The 20,000-nt window shown below is 47.8% G+C and overlaps 3 protein-coding genes across 5 annotated transcripts in view; 2 read left to right on the forward strand and 1 right to left on the reverse strand.

The window, feature by feature from the left end:
- Positions 1-247, reverse strand: part of LOC125957875 (elongation factor Tu) — a 1,508-nt gene extending 1,261 nt beyond the window's left edge. Inside the window, exon 1 of the mRNA XM_049690892.1 lies at positions 1-247. This exon is cut by the window's left edge and continues 1,261 nt beyond it. Within this exon, the coding sequence (XP_049546849.1) occupies positions 1-168 (168 nt within the window). The 5' untranslated portion in view covers positions 169-247.
- An 88-nt stretch (positions 248-335) lies between these two features.
- Positions 336-6,822, forward strand: LOC125957863 (RNA-binding protein spenito). Of its 3 annotated transcripts, none has more exons than XM_049690870.1 (3): positions 336-445; positions 1,260-3,987; positions 4,056-6,822. In XM_049690870.1, the coding sequence occupies exon 2, from the start codon at positions 1,368-1,370 to the stop codon at positions 3,756-3,758; it is 2,391 nt and encodes a 796-aa protein (XP_049546827.1). In that variant the 5' UTR covers positions 336-445; positions 1,260-1,367; the 3' UTR covers positions 3,759-3,987; positions 4,056-6,822. The 3 variants fall into 3 exon arrangements, with proteins under 3 accessions (XP_049546827.1, XP_049546826.1, XP_049546828.1); XM_049690869.1 differs by lacking the exon at positions 336-445 and adding an exon at positions 452-889; XM_049690871.1 differs by lacking the exon at positions 336-445 and adding an exon at positions 898-1,170.
- A 6,680-nt stretch (positions 6,823-13,502) lies between these two features.
- Positions 13,503-18,352, forward strand: LOC125955660 (uncharacterized). The gene is made up of 6 exons (XM_049686799.1): positions 13,503-13,523; positions 16,813-16,880; positions 16,945-17,145; positions 17,229-17,357; positions 17,443-18,005; positions 18,060-18,352. The coding sequence occupies exons 1-6, from the start codon at positions 13,503-13,505 to the stop codon at positions 18,218-18,220; spliced, it is 1,143 nt and encodes a 380-aa protein (XP_049542756.1). The 3' UTR covers positions 18,221-18,352.
- The last annotated feature ends 1,648 nt before the right edge of the window (positions 18,353-20,000 follow it).

Here is a 20,000-nt window from a genome sequence, read left to right on the forward strand (position 1 = left end):
GCTCGCTGCAGAAGCAGCCGAGCTGAAGAGTCTAGGCGAAAGGTAGGAAGCGAATTGCGGGAATCCCTCGAATCCTTGTGATGCAACTCGAATCACCGGTTCCCGAAAGTAGAACCGCTGCAACGAGCTACGGCAACACAGCAATCCTCTAGCAAGAAGCGTCGTCATTGTTTGCTGGCCATATCACTTCACTGTAAAGGTACTAAACTTTTCTCTTAATTTTACTAAAAATTCAAAATATTTTTGGTGTTTTGTTTTTCGGTCGCCGGTAAGTGACAGCTGGAAATTCACTCGTTGTGGTCAGTGTGTACTAGCCAGTACCTTTCGTTTATGGAGGTGGATCCTACTTGAAGCGAACTGGACTACAACCCTGAGGCTGGGAAAAAGTTTTAAAAAAATCGTCGTCGCCGCTGCTGAAAGTCCTGGTGCCGCGGAGCTGCGTGGAGTGAGTACAAGCCAACCCAATTGTAATTTAAAGATATTATCGAAGCAAACTGCGGGACGTGACCATGACAACGTGAAAGTGGAAATTTGCTTCGTTTGGCTGTTTTTCTGGAAAAAATGGCAGCCAGCGTTATCCGAGGTGGTGTGGTTTTTCGGTGGTGTCCTCGGTCGGCCGGGCCTCGGATGCGGTGAAACGTTGGCCGGTGCAATAGCAAATTGTATTAGCACGTTTTATAGTGCGGTGGGTTTTGTATTTGGTGCATTTTGAGACCGAGTGTGTGGAGTGTGCAACTGACGCGTAATCTGCAAAAACTCGTTTCAAACTGATCAAGAGAAAGTTGCCTTTGGTGGTAGGAAAAAGGTTCTTGAGTAGTAAACTCTTTGTGGTGTTAACAAGTAGTAAAAAGTGGTTCATAATTAGTGGTAAATGTGATCAGTTGAAACGGTGAGTACAGCAGAAAGCGTATTTTTTCAGCCCCAGCAAGTCGAAAAAGGTGACGCCATTTTATGAAAAATGAAGTGCACCAATACCAGTGCAGGAGCGTGTACACACACGTAGCGTACGACGACACGGTGAGGTGTATTGGTGATGGTCTGCTGAGTTCAGCAAACGGGTGCCCGCATCAACGAAAAAAGGGAGAAAGAAAGATGCCGGAATAAGTTGAAAATTACGCGTTGGAACATTCCAGTGATTTTTACCGTGAAGTAAGACGGGCAGTTTGGCAGGTTTTGATAGTTCACCTTTTTCCTCGTGATTCCCATCAGTTTCGGCGCTTATTGATGATAGGATTTGCTTTCTTTCACTCTCTGCGCAGATAAGCTGAAAATCGTGGCCTGCTGTGATTATTGAGTGCATTTCCGGTACGAACCAAGGAACGCAAAGTCATCAAACTGGCACAAGTACACCTGCGAGACGCCGGCTCATGAGTAGCATTCGGTCAAGCGAGCGAGATCGTATCACTGTGAAGATTCATAACATGAAACGTAGCGCATCGCGCGAATCTCCACCACCTAGATCAAAGCGACGAAGCAGTATTGGACGTTACGACGATAGCTCCGACGAACGAATTACCCCTGACAGAATGAGACGCCGTGTAGCACGTTCGCCGAGCCCGCGCGCTCGTTATGCCTCCCCGCACCGCGAAGAATACGGATCGCGTAGTGCCCGACCGGAACCGCCCAGTGGCGATCGTTACTCCTACAAGGTGCTGTGTGTCAGCGCCCTCCACCCGAAAGCATCGGACGAGTTCATCAAGGAAACGCTGTACCGCGAGTACAAGAAGTTTGGTGACTTTAGCATTCGAATCTCGCACGATCTCGACGAGCGTGTAGCGTACGTGTGCTTCCGCACATCGGAGGACGCACGCGAGGCCAAGCACGCCAAATCGCGCATCATCCTGCACGACAAGGTCGCCCTGGTCGAGCCGGTGTACGAATCCTCGAAATCGGAATCCTATCGCCGTCCTCGTTCGGCCTCACCATCGGAGTACGATCGGCACTACTATGCGCGATCGCCTGGTGTACCGCCACCGGATCGCCGTAGGCCACCGGAGCATCACCCGTACGATGCTTACGGTCCACCGCCGGGTGGGCGAATGCATCATCCCGATTTCCGTCCGCCGATGCACCACGACTATATGCCGCGTGGTCCGCCGCTGCATCATCATGGGCCACCGCACATGCATCCCGGACCGCCGCATCATCATTATATGCCACGACCGTACATGCCGCGTCCGCGCGCACCATTTGAGAAGCCGGAAAACAAGAAGGACAAGTTCCCGAATTATCTGCACCACATCCAGCCGGAAGACGACCCGCTGTCGACGCGTACCCTGTTCGCAGGCAATCTAGAGATCAACATCTCGGATGAGGAGCTGCGACGCATCTTCGGCAAGTACGGACTTGTCGAGGATATCGACATCAAGCGACCACCGCCCGGTACAGGCAATGCGTTCGCCTTCGTACGCTACCAGACGCTCGATATGGCGCATCGTGCCAAGGTGGAGCTGTCCGGTCAATACATTGGCAAGTTCCAGTGCAAAATCGGATACGGAAAGGCAACGCCGACAACGCGCGTCTGGGTCGGAGGTCTCGGTGCCTGGACCTCCGTTACGCAGCTCGAGCGGGAGTTCGATCGGTTCGGTGCGATCAAGAAGATCGAATACACGAAGGGTGACACCCAGGCCTACATTCTGTACGATTCAATTGATGCGGCCACGGCAGCGGTTAAGGAAATGCGTGGCTTCCCGCTTGGTGCACCCGATCGTCGGATTCGTATTGACTTCGCGGATAATGGTACAGCGCCGCCCTTCCCCAAGACAGGCGGTGGCCGTCCGTTCGAGGAGGGTGGTGGCGAGTATCGCCGGGTACCGGAGTACGAGTATCCTGATGGTGCGCCTCCGTACGATGATGCACCGTACGGCAGTGGTGGATACGGAGCACGTTCATTCCGTGGTCGTGGTAGCAGTGGAGGAACCCCCGGAGGTCCCGGTGGTGCAGGTTATCGTGGCCGTGGAGGTGGTGCTGGCTTCCGCGGTGGTTTCCACCATGAAGGACATCGCGCTGCTCCTGGCGGTGGACCACCACATCACGGTGCCGGTGGACCAGGCGAGGAAGAATGGCGTCGTCCGGCCGGTGGAGCCGGTGAGCCCGGTGAATACGAGCAACGACGACGATCCGGATCGCGTGAGGCGGGCATCGATCGATCCCGTTCACGATCACCGAGACGCCGCAGTCCGGCGGATTCCGATTCGGATTCATCTTCTCGTCGCAACGGTGTGCTGACTACGGCCCGCACTCTGCCCGAGGTGGCCCGCAAATCGACTACCGTGTGGCAGGGAGCATTGATCTTGAAGAGCTCGCTCTTCCCGGCCAAATTCCATCTCACCGATGGTGACGCGGACATCGTCGATGGGCTGATGAAGGATGAAGACGGTAAGCATCATCTTCGCATTACGCAGCGCTTGCGCCTCGATCAACCGAAACTGGAGGATGTCCAGAAGCGAATCTCTTCATCGTCGTCGCACGCCATCTTCCTCGGTCTACCTGGGTCCACCTCGGCCGTCACCTCCTCCGACGACGCCAGCGTTCAAACGCGCCCGCTACGCAATCTGGTGTCCTACCTGAAGCAAAAAGAAGCAGCCGGTGTCATTTCGCTGCTTAACAAAGAAACCGAAGCCACTGGCGTTCTGTATTCGTTCCCGCCGTGCGATTTCTCGACGGAACTGCTGAAGCGTACCTGCCACAATTTGACAGAGGAGGGTTTGAAAGAAGATCATCTTGTGATTGTGGTGGTACGCGGTGGTACTGCCTAAATTTAACTGTGCGTTGGGAGGGGTGTGAGGGGTAGACGTGTGCAGTAATTTTAGGAAAAAGTATTGTCCCACTTTAAGGTAAACTTAAAACGTCACGCATGCAAACCTATGACAACAATCTACACCGTGATCGACGGAGGTAGAGAAGCGTTTTCACTCATCATGTCCTGCGTTTTTCACGCCCTCTGGGAGCAGCAGTGAACACCGTTTTACTGCCGATGATTGTAGAGTAAGTGAATGACTTTCCCAGTTGATTTGTTCGTTGGACAATTTTATTGATTTCGTTGTACCTTCTAGGTGCTCCAGATACAGAATTCCAAGAGAGGAACTAACATTGCAAACATGGTAACCAGCAACAACAACCCGTACCCATAACAACGGGCGTCGTGAAAGTAGTGCTCGTGTTTGTGCGTGCGTGCGTCCGTGTTTTCGATTCACTTTCATCATCCCCATTCCTTCACCACATACACAACCAACCGATGATGACTGGTCTAGGAGGCGACAACGATGAGTTGACCAATGATTACTCGACGAACTAAAAAGAAAAAAATCGTGCATCAAAAGGGACCGTGTGACACGCGTGACTACCAGTGACGGCAATGGTAGTGGATAAGTTAAGGTGAAGAAGAGGAAGGAGAGAGAGCAGATATCCAAAACATGGGATATTTCGATTGCCCTAGTATCATCATTTTACCCATTTCGTCGCTTTTTGTGAAATGTAGGAACACAAGTTCTGCGTGAGATGGGTCTCGAGAGGTAAGGTTTTGTATGTGACTGAGAGGAGTTTGAGAAGCGCTGTGGTAAAAAGGTATCCCGAAGAAATTGTGCGTGATCTTTTTTTCCCTCCTTACCTTTTTATTACCACCCCCTTTCTTCTTCATTACAAACGTTTGCGCTTCGGAAGTGTGTTGATCTTACATGAATAAATGTGTATCAGGAGAGCAGAGCCAACAACAGTCGTCTGGCGTGTGATTTAGATGAGTGAGAGCACGCGTTAGATCTCGAGTGTTGTGTGCATCCTCCGATGCCCATCCGTGTCCGGTGTGTATGGTTTGTGTGCGTGTGTCCCTGTGGGATTGTTCTGTTCTTTCGAAAAAATATCCGTGAAAACAGGCAAACGTATCGTGACAAACGTGGAAGACAAAGTCAAGCGAAGTTTTTCGGTTTGTTTCGTATAAATTACACTATACCATATCAAGATTGCAATTATATTTCATCTTCAATTAACTATCAGACTCAGTAGCATGCGCGAAAAAAGAGATTCTTCAGGGTACATTGTTTTTTTTCCTTTTTTGATACGGTATATCCTCGTACGCATACGACCAATAAGATGGATTGATTTTTACCTTCATGTTTGATGTTAGGTTTTTGTTTAGTTTACTTTGCTTCACAATCAAATTGATTGACGGGTCCTTACGGTGTGGCGAGCTCTTTCGGTAGGAAAGGACATGGAACGATCATTTTCCGGATACGAGTTTGATCACAGTAGGTTTTTTTAATATATTGACAGAAGAGCCAAACGGTTATTCCTAGCCACTATATACTGATGGAATAATTAGAAGCAACCATTATAAAAGCAAGGAATTTCATTCGTGTACACACATGCTTGCATGCAGACATTAAAACAAAGCATTAGACTAGAGTGGGCACTTTATGTAACCGTATTCAAAAGAGTGTGTGGGAGATGTGAAAAACGATAGGAATGTCTTCATTGACGATACATGGAAACAGTAGATTGGAATGATTTAGAATTTCAGTGTTTCGTGTACTCGCTCAACCAACAGTAGATCTACAAATAAATAAACAGATTTAATCCAAGATGCTTCCTGCTGGTGGTGTGTAGGGAACAAGGGTGGTGGCTCCCAGCGTGTGCTGATTGTTTGTTGGTGTTACCGTGACAAATGAAACCGAGTAATGATGTTAAGCGTTTGATTGCAACACAGTGCCACCTGCAGTAGATTGTGATGTAAATGTAAGCAAAATCATCCGTGTATAGTTCTAGTTATTTAAAGAGTTTACGTATTTGTGCAATTTGGGGAACCTATAGAAGCATGCTCGATCGAGATGGGTGTGATGAGTCTCGACTTCGTTTGTTGGTGCTGATTGCAGAATAATTCGTGACAAATTTGTGGCTCCCAGAGTTTGTAACTATTTGATATTGTGCAAGAGTGTTTCCATCCATATAAATTCTGGAAATTTACAGCCCACATGATTTCATCCCAAATCTTCAACTACCTCAGTAAATAACTGAGACGGCATTGATATGACCTTTGTTTTGCTGAAGAACCTAGAGGTTCTGTTAGGATAACTGTTGTTTTTTAGACCTTAAAATATGGCTTTATTCCTACGTACTGTTTTCTATTAAAAAACAAATGTAGGACAAGCTGCGGCACTTGATTTATGGTAATCACGTGTTCGTTCAGTGAAAAGTATACTCCCCGGCCCTGGTAAAACGTTCGTTCTGTGTCAGTTTAAGCAAAGTGCAGGCAATTTTTATTCGAAAGATCTGCCAAAATAACCATGTACCTCCTGTAATCTCCTCACGAATTCGTGCGTTTTTCAAGCCTTTCTAGTTGTGCTGTGCTAAATGTGTTGCAAGTTCTGCACGGCGATCTTCGTCGGAAAATATGTGGTGTAAGTTTTCGTGGTTGTTGTTTGCAATGAGCGAGTGAGGGTCTGTTTAAGTTGTGATTTTTTTTTGGTTTGTGAACTGGAAGATCCTTTCTCTATCCGAAATTATTTAAATATATTGAGTTATGTTTTATGTGCAGTGTGCGGGTTGGTGCCAATATTTTTACTGAACGGCCACGTGTGTGTTTCGATTTGCTAAGAGATTTGCGAGCTCCAATTCGTGCTAGGTGTTAATTTCACTACCAATAGTTTTTGCATTTTTAGATTTGAATTGGGTGTAATGTTACTGAAGGTTCTACCTTATGATCGGTCGTTGTGCTGTCCCTTTCCAGTATTCTGGGCTTCTGAGTGTAGTTCCGGTAGTTTGGTTGCTATGCAAATCGTGGGCTATGATCGTTTTGCAAGTTTGGGATTCAGCTGACTTTGGTTTCATTGTGTACTCTGATGTATATCCATGTGTACATCCGGTTTTTTGTAAGCGAAAAATGGTTGAACGAAGAGTTGTGTGGTGTGATCATCGTGTGGCAGAGTTCTCCAAAAATCCGAATTCAATCTACAGCAGGGGAAGTTGTGAATGCTTTAATGTGTCGTGGAAATGTTGTGGGTTTGTCTGTTTTGCGCAAACTATTAAATCCAGTTACATGCCGCCGGTGCCCTACCAAGGCTAGCATTGCGATGATTTCGTTTCTTATTGGAAAAAGTGCGTACAGAACTATCTTACATGATGTTCTTGTTTGCCTCCCAACCTTCTGCGCCGTAAGTAGAATGTAGCGTGATTTGCAAAAAAATTAGATCCAAAATGGTTTTGCAAACGTTACCTTTTGCTTAAAGGCGTCAGTCACAACTTGTGCACTCTCGTACACGGACCAGCTAGCTGTTGAAATAGCCTATGGTCGGTGTAAATGGTGTAATTTGTGCCGGTGGCCAATTTTTGGAAGAAAATCCAGCCTATTTCGTGTGTAAAGAGCGAAAATCGTTCGTCGTGATCGAGACGGACCTTTTATCGTTCTGGTGCTTGTGGAGTGTAGTGTCGCTTGTTTAATGTTCTTTTTGGTGGAGTGGAGTGGATTTGCTTGCGAAGATGCGATTTAGCGTTGTGAAACATCGTGCCAAAATCATCCGAATTATGCGTGTTACGATAATTTGTGGGAATATTTTTTTGCATTTTGGATTTGTGTGGTGGGTGAGTGTTTGTGATGTAGCGTATGTTGCTCGGAATAATTGTTTCAATGGTATGCGTGTGTAATTGATGTGAATGTGTGCGTGTCCCAAGTTAATTGTGGCGTGATTTCTTGCGTTATGATGACCTATCTTTTATATTCAATAAAACGGATGAAAAACAATCTGCTTTTGAGTTTATCTTTGCATTATTGAAACATTAATCCCTTGAAATTCATCGTCCATTTATGAAAAGCATTTATTTTGGCATGTCACCAACACTGACGTATCCTATACACAAACACAGTCGCGAAATAGTTTGGTTGAGTGTGTGTAACAGGTGCAATTCAGCGTTTTATTCAGCTTTTCCAGTGTTCCCAGTTTTTTGGCTGGCTTCGAAGAAAGATATAGGATCAGTTTGAAATGACGGTTGAAGTGCTCATAATTTAGGCAATTTATCGCAAAGTTGTTTTCTTGGTCCAAGTTGATATTTGTTTGGATTTTGTGATTTGATAATTTGATCAATAATCTCCTCGAATACACCATCAATCAATTAATATAGAATATGTTATACTTAAATTTCAAATCGACATGCAAACACGTGGTTCAGTTCAGTTGTAGAATTGTTTGCATAGATCCTCTGTGGATTAATGTCCATGACAGAAATGGCAGCAGCTAGTCATTTGTTCACAGAGAATATACCAAAACAGACGAAAATTCCAGTTCATCTTCTATCATTGCACGGCTTGAACTGTCTGTCTGGATGGTATCGGTTTTCGGTAATTATAGGTAAGCTTCCTGGAGCATCCGAAAGCATCCTGACGAGCGAGTAGACTACACTCGTAAAACTGAAACTTTCCACCTGATGATCGCTGTTGTTTGCATTTAGCCTCGAGGAACCGGTTTCCGAGACCCAAACCAGGAGGACTCCGATTTCTCTCACTGCTCCGCCCCGGGGGAGGGGTTCCAGAAACCAGCGGGGAATCGGAGGATTGGGAAGATCAAATGCTAATGATACAGTCATGCCCAGAATATTCCTGACCTCCATATAAAGGCGACGTGCGAGCAGCTTTCTTTTCGTTTCAGGAACATAAAATGGGAAAGAAATCCAAGTAGCCGGTTAAATGCGGAACATATTACGTAGGACACTGTTGAAAAGCATTTATCAACTCCCCAATACCATCCAAGAACGTTGATCTTCGGCGTTCGTCCTTCACCTTTTATTTTTATTGATGCTTCCGCATCTCCCACCCTCCACACCTTCGTCACCAAAACCACCCCGTGTGACCACTGACCACAGAATGAAACTTTCTATTTGTCCGTCCAATACAGCTGGGTTCTTAGCTTAGTGTGGCATTAAGTGAAGAAGAAACAAGCCTCACTGTCTGTGTGCAAGACGTAGAAAGTTTCTTAATGAACTGTTGCCGTCCTGTGTCTCATGTTTTGGCATTGGTTTTCTTTTGGCATTTCTGTATTTTTAACCTACATTTCGGATAAGAATATAACGCAGACGATATTTGAAATGCCTCGACCAGTTTAGGTTGGCCACATATTTGCTTGGGCCATTCTTGTCATTAAAACATATTTATTTTTGCTCAAGCGGAATGCCAAAATAAAGATAGAACCGAACATATGCCCGCCGCCCTACTATCACGATCGCTGAGAACAAAAAACAATCGTAATGGAAATGCGCGCTTCACGGGGTTCGCTAAAGAATGTAAATATTTTAAGAAACCCAGATACAGATCAGCCGTTCCACTTCCGAACTCCACTTCCTCAAGCTCGGAGAAGTTAATTGTCTCTTGAAGCTTCATCATATTCTTCCGGCTGGCCGTTAGCTACTAGCGGCATTTTCATGCTGTGTGGTGGGCGGCATTGGTGCTCCATTTTTGCACCAAGCCGCCACACCGTCGGTGAGAAATAATTGGAATCACAATGCTCGTGCACACCCATCCCCAAGCCGACAGAAGAAATGCGAGGTCACGAGTGCTGGATGATGAAGTGCATCCAGATTTGGAGCAAAGTCATCTCTAGATCCCAAGATCGTAAAGCTGCTGTATCTTCTCCTGTAATGCATTACTGGAAACTGTAGGAACCCTTGCCCAATCCCAATTCCTCACGGTACATTCAAATCAATTCTAATGGTAGTATCGAGCAGCAACCGCCGCCGTCGTCGCGGCTTAATCGATCCGCACAGGCCTGTAAGCAAGGCATTGGGGGTTAACAAGCTCACCATCCAGCGAAACCGTTAGTGCTGTACGCGGCGGCAGCACAGTGAATCGATTGCTATTGCTCATTACCGAAACGGCACCAATTGCACAGCAAGCGTGTCCGCAGCACCGCAGAAGATCTAACGGCATCAGGGATCCTCCAGCGAAACGAGTGACCGATTTGTTCCCTCTTCCCGGCAGCCGAGATTCTCCAAATCGTCTGAGCCAATTCTGAGCTACGGGTAAAGAAGTTGATATTGCACATCGAAGAGATGGGTTGACATTATAAAGAAGCTATAGTATAGCACGCGAACAAGAAAATATCTATCAATTTCTAGTCATATTATTTCAGGGTTTTCAACGTATTATCGTCATCATCGACTTTAACCTGGTGGCAACACTCTTACCACAGCAACAATCGCATGCCAGCCTTTCGTGCCATCTATCCATTCGGTAACGTGAGTCCGTTATGATCTCTAATTTGCAATGAAAAAAAAAAACAAACTGAAAAAGAACACAGAATACTGGGCGTCTGGAAGCTTCTCCACGTAGCGTCTGTAGTGTCTTCATTTTTGCGAAAGTTCCCAACTCGGCGCACCAAGTGAACGGGAGCCATGCATCCAAAGGGAACCACCCCACAGAGGGGATAGCTCTAGAGAGACCATAGATTAGCACGCGGTGTGTTAGGATGGCTATTAAGCCGTTGCTCGTAAGCAATCTGCAACCATCCCCTCGGCCCGGTGTGGTGCTCCTTCCACTTTGGAAGATGGGCCGCTACCAACCGGAACCTAACAGCAACAGTAGGCTATGACCGACACTCCTCGTAATGGCACTCGCCACCCGGGTCTTCGCCCGAGTCCAGTCGCAAAAAAGCGGATGTCTTCTGTGAGTGTGAGCGAGTGCGAGGGTTACGAACCAAATTACGAGGGCTTCCGGGCACCTCCCCTGAGACTTACTGTGGTGGTACTTCCGATCTGGGTTAGAGCGGCTGGAATGGTTTTTAACCTAAATCGATGGACCCAAAAGATGGACTACGTCGCATCTGGTATGGAATTTACTGTGGAGAGCTATTTCCCGGCCAGTACGGGCGTGGTACTTAGCTTAGTTTAGCTTTTTCTTGGGAGTTTGGTGTCTGCAAGCGACAATCAGTAGTGAACGTTAGGCCTAGTGACGACGCATCATCTTTCTTTTTCTCTCCCTCTCTCATGTCTTCCAAACACAGCCATTCGGTCAGTGCCCTGACCGTGGCTGAATTTGACCTCGAATTGGCACGACCATAAACAATGCTCCTGGGTGGTAGCCGTGGTCAGCAGTAGCAGTAGAAGCACGGGTGTATTACTAACAACAACGCTCAGAGCGTATGCCAGCAGCAGAGGAAGCAACGGCTGCGTGAATGGCGTGCTGCGTGCCGCAATAATAGCAAAAGAGAGGAGCATTGTTGCATAACTCAACTACCGTTGACCATCGGCAATAGACTGCATCGCATCGCAGCACTCCAGTCTGCAGCTTTCGCGAACTAGGAACCTTAGCAACGCATGATAGGAGCTGCAGCTTGCTTAGCAGGCGAGCGACGTGTTCCGACGAAGAATGCTGGCGGGAACCTTTGGGAGAATGCGTTTTCCCCCCCGAGTTTGCCCAGGTGGATAATTCGATTCGTCATTAGTTTAATCACGAAAGGAGATGAATGCACTTAACGCTCGGAGGGCCCTCCAGTCGATTACGGCAACTCGGCGGACGGACCCTAGATGGTACGTTTGTTTGCGAGCGAAACCGTTTATACGCCATTAGCTTTTCTCTGCCACCAGCCGAAGAACCAGCTGAGGCCTTATCTTTCCTATTCTCGCAATAACTTGGCTTCACAATTGGTAAACGAAGTGTGAAACCACAGAGCGGAAGAAACGGAACCAAGCGCAAAGACTGGAAACTCTTCGCAGACTCTAATTGAGCCCGTTAGAAGCAGACATTGCTAGCTGGCTGGCCACAGGCGCCCCAAGCACGCTTAATAGCTTACGATCAACTGGGCGTCCGCGCGCGGGATTGAAATTAATAACCGATCAAACGGTCGCTTTTCGCCTCGGCCCCCGTGATCGTGACCGGAATAGACGCGTTTTCCACTCAGCAGAGCAATCCCGGATGAAGCGATCAGCAGCAGCGAGCGATGATTCTAGACAATTCCCCTACTCATCGGTTCGTTTAATCGTCATTCGTCACTTGACTCGTTTATGCAACCCCGTGCTCTTCCTCTGCCGCTCGCTTTTCTGTCTTCCGGAGTGCGTGTGAGTGCGAAAGCACCGAACGACATTCGATGGTCCGATAACGGGGCCTCGGGAGCACGCCCGATTGCGTGCTCTGCGTGTGTCGTGTGTGGTGCGATAACTGTAAAACATAAAACATTATTTATCTCGACACGCTCTAGCTAGCTTCTGCGAGCTGAGGCGAGAGATGCTGCCACTATACTACCGCGCCCCAGCACCCGCCAGAGATCTGGCGAAAGGGTGCGCTACGGGGTATCCTACCTGCCGGTTCCTTGGCGTGTGGAACTTGTTTGGTGTAAGGCGACGTGCTCCGAAGTGCTAATAGAAGAACCAAACTAAATTAACAGAATTCTGCTCTGCAACGGCTCGGCTTGAGTGGTAGAATTTCTAGTGCTCGCGTTTTTAACTCGAGATGTCATTAACCCCCTCCTTGGGCTGGTCCCGGATAGTGTAGTCCCTTCCTTAATGAAGTAGATTTGAGGTTCCCTTGGGCGCAGCAAGGGGTCTCCCCGCGATCGATGCTTTTAACATGCATTCAAGGTCTTCCTCGCTGGACGTATTCGAGTCATATGGTGATTCTCCGATTTTAGTCTTCATCTGGATAAGCAGTAGGGGATACAGCCTATCGGACGGTGAAAGCAACCGCAGTTCCCGTCTTTGGTTGTAGCTTTCTGATATTCTTTTGGAGTTGTTGTTGTTCTCGAATCATTCTTGCGATGAAGAAACTTCTGTCTATTTTGCATTTTCCTTCTACGACAAGCGAAGGAACCATTCCGATTCCGATCTATCCAGCGTTGATGTTCATGCTGATGCTTCTTCACACAGTAGCCATTGAAAGAATGGAGGCAACACGGAAAAGGCATGAAAATCTTCTACAGTTGAAATGATCCAAAGGCGTACTGGACATCGGAGGATGATAGGCCCGGAACAGACTCTTTTCTTCTCTTTTACCTTTCCTCGTGCTAAAGCTCGGGCTCGGATCGGGACTCTCACGCCACGCACACAATCCTCGCGATCGACGCGAGCCCACCACAAAACACCGCCAGCGTACCAGGCCACGATGGAAATGGGAAGGAATTGGATGCAAGCGGGCGGGGGTAGTTTCCACCTCTGCCTGCTGGCGTTGTCTGTGCCAGCTCAAGACGCAACGAACGGCTTGGTAAGACAGTCGGCTTACCACTGGCATCCAGTTCCATCTCAGAGCTCGATCGGTGCGGACGATCGAAAACAGACACACTACTAAGTACGATCGCGGGTGTGTTCGCGACTGTGTTGTGTGCATGCGGACGGGTTAGAATCAGTTGCTATCAGCGGAAAAGGAATAGAAAGTGGAAAACCTGGTGTCCCGAACAATATTACTACCGAAGTTCTGATTCGTCATCGAGATCAATTTGAATTGAGGAGGTGTTAGAAGCAAGTGAACGAACTAAAGAGGGAAAAGTGCAGGTGATTGAAAAACGCCGAAAGAAACCGACCAAGAACTGAACATAATGAAGTACCTGGTGTGTCTGGTAAGCATTCTATCTGACGATTTGACGCGTTAATTTTAAATGGATCCGCCCAGAATCGGTCATCCAAGAACCGATTCGTCTGGTATGACCCTTGATAATGGTCGACCTCTCTAGAGTTTTGGTGTGTTTGCGACCATGTCACGGTATCGACATCGACGGCAGAGATTCCTAATAACTATGCAAATACTGTTCTACTTTCTGACCATCGCCTGGTGGCAGGTGATGAGGTGATGAAGCTGAGAAGCAGCGAGGGGAATTTCTCGGCTTGGCTCGTTCCACTTCCACATTCCGGTCAGTGGTCGTGGCCGCACCGTTGGTAAGGGGGGTGGGGGGTTAGCCACCATCAGGAGAAAGTTGTTCAACGCCAACCTCGCCCTCCCTGCATCCTCTACCACTCCCGCTTGGCATTGATTCTTGAGAACGGACCGCGTCGAAAACGGGGCGAAAAATATGAAATTTACCAACGAAATGCGTCACCATTTCTTCTCTCTTTTGCGCTCCCAAAAAAGAAGAAAGGGGTTAGGGGATGTAGGGGGGACAATGATTCAGCGCGGGTGGAGGATTGATAGCGTAGAGAAGGAGTTGAATAGAGCATCCCTCGAATTGTTTTGTCGCCCCCCACCGAATGGTAATGTGATACGCTTGCCAGTAACCAAGGCAACCAATACGATGATATGACGCATCGATAGAATCCAGTAGTGGTGACACCCCGTGCCGTGCGGTCATCGTGGAAGTATCGGCGTGGGGCCACGGAAGCACCGTTACTCCTAGCCAGCTCGTTGCCATTCTGGAGTGCCATACGTAGCCGTCGTCACCGTCGTCGTTCACCTTCTTCCGCTCTGCGCAACAAACCCATTCCCCCGTTTTGCGTTCGATCTCGGGAGGCACCGCGTGTGCGTGCGTGTGTCTGTGTGTTCCGGTTCGATGCCGGTCTCACAGGTGAAATGTGTTTGTAGGTCAACGCGTTGCCAGAAGAACTGTTAGGTGGTTGTGGTTGTTGTTTTTCTTCCTTTACTTCTTTGCTGCGTTCGATTCAGTATCGAAGTGAAGGCAGCCAGCGCGATCAGGTGATCACCGAACGGCAGCGAACCCAATGGAATCCAATCAATGCCGAACCCCTGGTCAACGAAATGGCCACCATTACGGGTGCGTACGTTCGTGGGAATTGCTTGGCTTCTTTGATCGATTCTTAATGATGAACCCTTGAACCGAAGCATCTCTAGGCTGCAACGGTGCTTCTTCACCGCATTTTTCCCTGCCCTCCAAGAACCGTTTTCCGTGACAAATTGCCTAGACTCACGAGACACGCTTTTTCCGTGTCCACGACGGAAGTGAGGCTGCTGTGATGATCGTGTGACGAATGCATTTTCGGGGGCAGGGTTCGTCACTTACCATCGTCGTGTGGGGCGTTTAAGTCTTTTGTTTTAGTTTGTTAAAAATACGGTCGAGCTGTTTCTTTTGCTATAAATAGCTTAAAATGTATTTCTTCCCATTTTTCCCCAAAGCATGGTTAAGTATTTTAAAACGTAATAGCAGCAGCACGAGGCTAACATCATTCTGTATAAAGGGTTCTTTCTAATGAGCTGAGAGATTGTTTACTCATAGCACTCGTCTCCAGTTGGTAGCTCATGTTGGAGCACATTCCAAAAATATACTAAGAACATTCCACCCAAAGAGTCCCTTCTTAGCATGTTGGCAAGTGTATTTGTTTGTTTGTTTGTTGTTGATTCCCCTTTTCGGCCAAGTGTTTTGCTATGGAACACGCGCCACGGCACAGACACTGCAGCAGCTGGCAATCCAATAGGTGTTGTGCCCATTTCTCTCCCCTCCACATTTCCACTTGACTAGGCTGGCTGCTTCCAAATATAGAGTGTTCTTCAGCAACCCCGCCGTTCAAGCATCATACCGAATAGTGCCTATGGTATTGTGGCGGTTGGAATGGGTGGAAATGGAGCAAGCCACTAGGCTCCCAGGAACGATCACTGCATCTGTCTCTCTCTCTCTCTCTCTCTTTCTCGCTCTGGGTCGGGCTCTCGTTACGGATACTCTGGACTAGTGGTCGTGATTGTTGATTGCACTGTATAAACTTCGGTGGCCCTAGCTCTGTGGAACGACGCACTTCGTTCGGGGAAGATTAGCATCATCAGCCGGCCAGCCTACTGGACAGCTTGTGGTCTACTCTGAAACGGAACGGGCACGTTCGGCCGGGTTGGCCGCGATGCCAAAGAAATGGGCCAAAGAAATCAGGGTTGATGTATGCGCCCCCTGCGCCGGCATGAGACGGCGAAGGTAGGCACCAGTTTTCCCAGCTCCGCGCGCCACTGTTCGTGAGAAATGGCAACCGGTAATTGTGGAGCGACTGCAATCGTAGCTCCTCTGCTTCCTCTCGGACCGGCAGCCAGCCAGCCGGTAATTAACCGATCGAAGCATACTAAGATCGTAATGCGCTACTATGTTTCCTCACTCACTGGAAGTGAGCGACTGGCAATCCTGTTACTGGATTGCTACGATTCCTGATGCTCGGTTAACGGAAATCGACGGATTACCAATCGCCGGGATTTGCATAAATTTCTCCAATCTTGTTAGATGCCGGCGCCCTGGAAAGAACGGATAAAAAATAAAATGGAATTTTGCATAAAATTGCACGCTTGCATTCCGGTTCCAGTTTTGCTTGCTGGAGTGGAGAAAGGAAAGATTTCAGATGGAGCATTTTCGGTATGCCATCCGCCATCGGAGGAGAGAAAGGAAATCGAATTTTTGGAACCAAAAATCCAAATCCAAAAATTGAAAGTGAGATGTGGGGTTATGTGGACGACTGTACCTTCCTCCAACGCCTTTGGACGATAAAGCGGTTCCAGTAGAAAGTGTGTGTCGAAGACACCAAACTATCTCCGAATTGATTGGAGGTTGTACGGACCATGCCATTTGCAAAATATCTTCGATCTAACCGGCTTCGGTTAATTAAGAGTACGTACCTCTGTGGCGAGTGCGTACAGAGAGAGAGAGAGAGTACACCGGCAATCACCGGTGGTGACCGAGTAATGAAAATGGGTTTTTCACTTTCGACAAAAGATGAGTGGAAATTCTCTCTAATTATACATCGCCACATATCTTATCACTTCTACAGAGGCTAGCATATAATCTGTACCAGAAAAACCAATCGATGCGATCGTGATGAGCGATTAGCGTGATTGAAGATTGGCAGATGAAACCGATCGGGGGTCGTACCGGCAGAAGATCTCGTTTTTAATTAACTAACCGCCGGTCTTTTCTCTTCTTTCTCCTTCAGTTTCTCGTTGGATGCCAAGTGCTCATTAAGGGCGATGATCTGCTGGATGCTGAGGAACCTCCTGAGGGGTAAGCAGCGATCTGGTGGAAATACCTGGCATCGGACACTAACGCAATTTGTAATCTCCCACAGATACTATGCCTTTATAGAATCCCCGTCAGCAGTTCCACCGAAGGTGCGGTCACCTCCCTACACGCACATCAACATCGAGTGCAAAGAGGCGACCAACCCGAAGCCCTACGTTTCGGCCAACAATCTTTGCGGTGATCTGAACAAGGGCAAAATTCCGCGCAATCCAATGAAGCAAAACGTACTGGGTGAACCATATCCCTTGTAAGTAAACCCAAGAACAGTTTGAAATCGTCGTTGCGCGTTTCGTTCAACATCTTCTCCCTCGCAAATTCCCTTTCTCGCAGTGAGTTGATCCGTAACCAAACGCTCAAGTTCCTGTCGAAAACGCTACCAGTGCTGAAGGCCGATGATACGCTGCCGAAGGTGACGCAAATAATTCCGGAAGAGCCCGTGGAGCAGTTCGACGATAATGGGTAATTGTTGCGTCACAGAATTACACTATTTTGCTGGATTCGAAGGATGAACTCTAGTAATGTTTTGCTTTTATCGCCTTTTTAGAATTGGCCGCCGTATGGGTAGAGCGATGCGCGGAGAGGAGGAACGACGTGAAGAGGATCCTCGAGCTCCTCGTAAGTTCTGCGATGGTGGCGGTGTGTTCTGTGCGCTTTATCGTGCGATCCAGGGTGAACCGATCACCAGCAAGCTTGTGGCTGAACGACGTGAAGAAGCCGCTGCCTATCCTCCTCCTCCACGCTACGAAGGACCTCCGACGCCCTGCCCAGCCAAGGTCGAATACGCGACACCAGTGTTCGCGAAGAACTATCAGGGATCGTGGCGGTACGTGGTGCAGATACCTTACGAAGGTTATTTCACACAGACCGTGGAGGTGACACGGTGTCTGCAGGCACGCTGTCACTATTTGGATGGTGGCTGCTTGTCTTCACCTCGCTGGGTCAGTCTGCTAGTGGCGGAAATCTTCTATCCCAACGCGGAGGAATCTACCACGACGACCACGACAACGACAGCTCCCTCCATCCAAGACTTCCAGGCGTACCAGCAATACCTGCAGAAGCGAGCCGGACTACCGACCGACAACGTTTACGACAACACCGGAAGCAGCAGTCAGCAACAGCAGCAACAGCAACAGCAACCGCAAGCGACGGCATCGGCATCAGTGGCGGCCAAGGCAAACCAGCACTGTGATGGCCACGATGAGATTGGATGCTTCCAGGTGCGACTATACTACGATTGGTTCCTGATCCCGGGCTCGTGCAAGTGCTGGCGACCGGACTATTTTGCCAAGTACGTCCGAAAGCGACCAACGCCGGATCTGTAAATCCTGCCACTTGATCCTGTACGGCTCTATACGGCGAGCCTCACAACCTGAGTTTACGTAGGAAACAACGGCCGCTGTTCCAGAAATTATTTATTATTTATCGTCTAAAACCCCCTCCCAGTCATCCGGAAAACGGGCGCGCTAGGAAGAAGCAATCCGTAGCGCATTGATCGATCATGATGTGGACGATCACGTGCATCTCTGTCTAATGAATCTCACAGACGCGAAATGTGGCGAGCGGACGGGCGGACGAGGAGCTGCTAGTACTACTGCTGGGCACACTTGCTCTTCTGCAATCGCCAAAATGGCGGTACAACTCACACACACACACACGGGCAATCGGTTGTGGTAATAAGGCTCTATCTTACTATTTTATTAATTTATTAATTCTCGGGGGAAAACAAACACGGCAGACTGAGGAGTCGCGGCGCGTGCTAGAACTCGTCCGTTCGTGAAGCTACACGCTCTGCTGCAGCAACACTCGAGCACTCGGAACAATACGCTAGCGTTCTACTTCTTGTACTTGTAAATAAGACGTAAACCTTTTTTTTAAACATGATCGTGATTTTTTTTAAATAAACGGTTTATGACGTACTGAAATAACATATATACAAAATCGCATTTGGTCCTTTTATTCGCATATTCCACCACGTTTGAGAGAATTTAGAGAACATTTCAGATGGTAATTTGTAGATATAAAACTGGAACTAGGTAAGTAGCCGTGGCCACACGGGGCGAAAACTCTAGCGCAAACGAAAAAATTAATGCCAAAACGGTTTCGCTTGCCGTTTACATGCTGTCAAACGATTATTGGTCCGTGGAGCGTAAAACCTAGCGTAAAAGCTTTTTGCAAACGGTAGGGCTCACAATATGTTCTTTTTGTGGTTTACATCGACAGTGAGTGATCATTGCTAGTGTATTCAATCCTTTTCTTCAAAAACGCGATTTTAATTTCCTCAACCCGGCCATGTAAACATATCGAAGCGCAAAAGTTTTGGCATTAATTTTTTCGTTTGCGCTAGAGTTTTCGCCCCGTGTGGCCACGGCTAATGCCAAAACGGTTTCGCTTAACCCTTACACGCTGTCAAACTTTTATACGTCCGCGGACATTTTCGCTGAACCCTTGACGCTATCGAACGCTTTATTTACGAAAATGTAGGTTCTTTTCGTATTGTTTTTGCATTTTTAATATAAATATAACAGCAACAGCAACAAAATCGTTAAAAACTGCAAAATTTATTCGGAAATCAACTTCAGCGGCCAAAACACAGATGAAAACAATACGTTTGACATTTCGGCATAAATTTTCGGGGTTTTACGCCTGCCACACGAAGCGAAAACATTTTGGCATTAATGTGCAAATTTGCGCGCAAATTTTCGCTCCGTGTGGCAGCATCTATTAATTTTTTCGTTTGCGCTAGAGTTTTCGCCCCGTGTGGCCACGGCTTTTCATAGTGCGCAAACTTTATTCAGCGTCCTGTGCAATCGCATACAACTTGGAGCGAATGAATTCTTTTCGTGGAATTCACGGTTTCCTGCTTCTTGCAAGGAAAAACAACACCGCACGCTCGAGGATGCTTATTTAACGAGAAAAACATCAAAATAACGAGTCGGAAATCCTCTGGCAGAAAATAATTCCACTCGCAAACTCAAGCGCGCTTCAAATTCAACTCTGCTTAAGCACGGCCTTCAAAATCGTTCAGATTCAGCATGTGCTTGACAGTTGCAAGCAAGGTACAGTAACGGTCGGTGAAAAAGCAGCATTTGGCGCGAAAAACAG

The sequence above is a fragment of the Anopheles darlingi genome, chromosome 3, assembly GCF_943734745.1.
Source record: "Anopheles darlingi chromosome 3, idAnoDarlMG_H_01, whole genome shotgun sequence".
Taxonomy (NCBI): Eukaryota; Metazoa; Arthropoda; class Insecta; order Diptera; family Culicidae; genus Anopheles; species Anopheles darlingi.

Bases quoted from the DNA above. Each gene is read 5' to 3' on its own strand.
- LOC125957863 (XM_049690870.1), top strand. From the start codon at position 1,368: ATGAGTAGCATTCGGTCAAGCGAGCGAGATCGTATCACTGTGAAGATT.
- LOC125955660 (XM_049686799.1), top strand. From the start codon at position 13,503: ATGAAGTACCTGGTGTGTCTG. The intron at 16,881-16,944 runs GTAAGCAGCGAT...AATCTCCCACAG, and splicing joins GCTGAGGAACCTCCTGAGGG to ATACTATGCCTTTATAGAAT. The intron at 18,006-18,059 runs GTCAGCAACAGC...CATCGGCATCAG, and splicing joins CGACAACACCGGAAGCAGCA to TGGCGGCCAAGGCAAACCAG.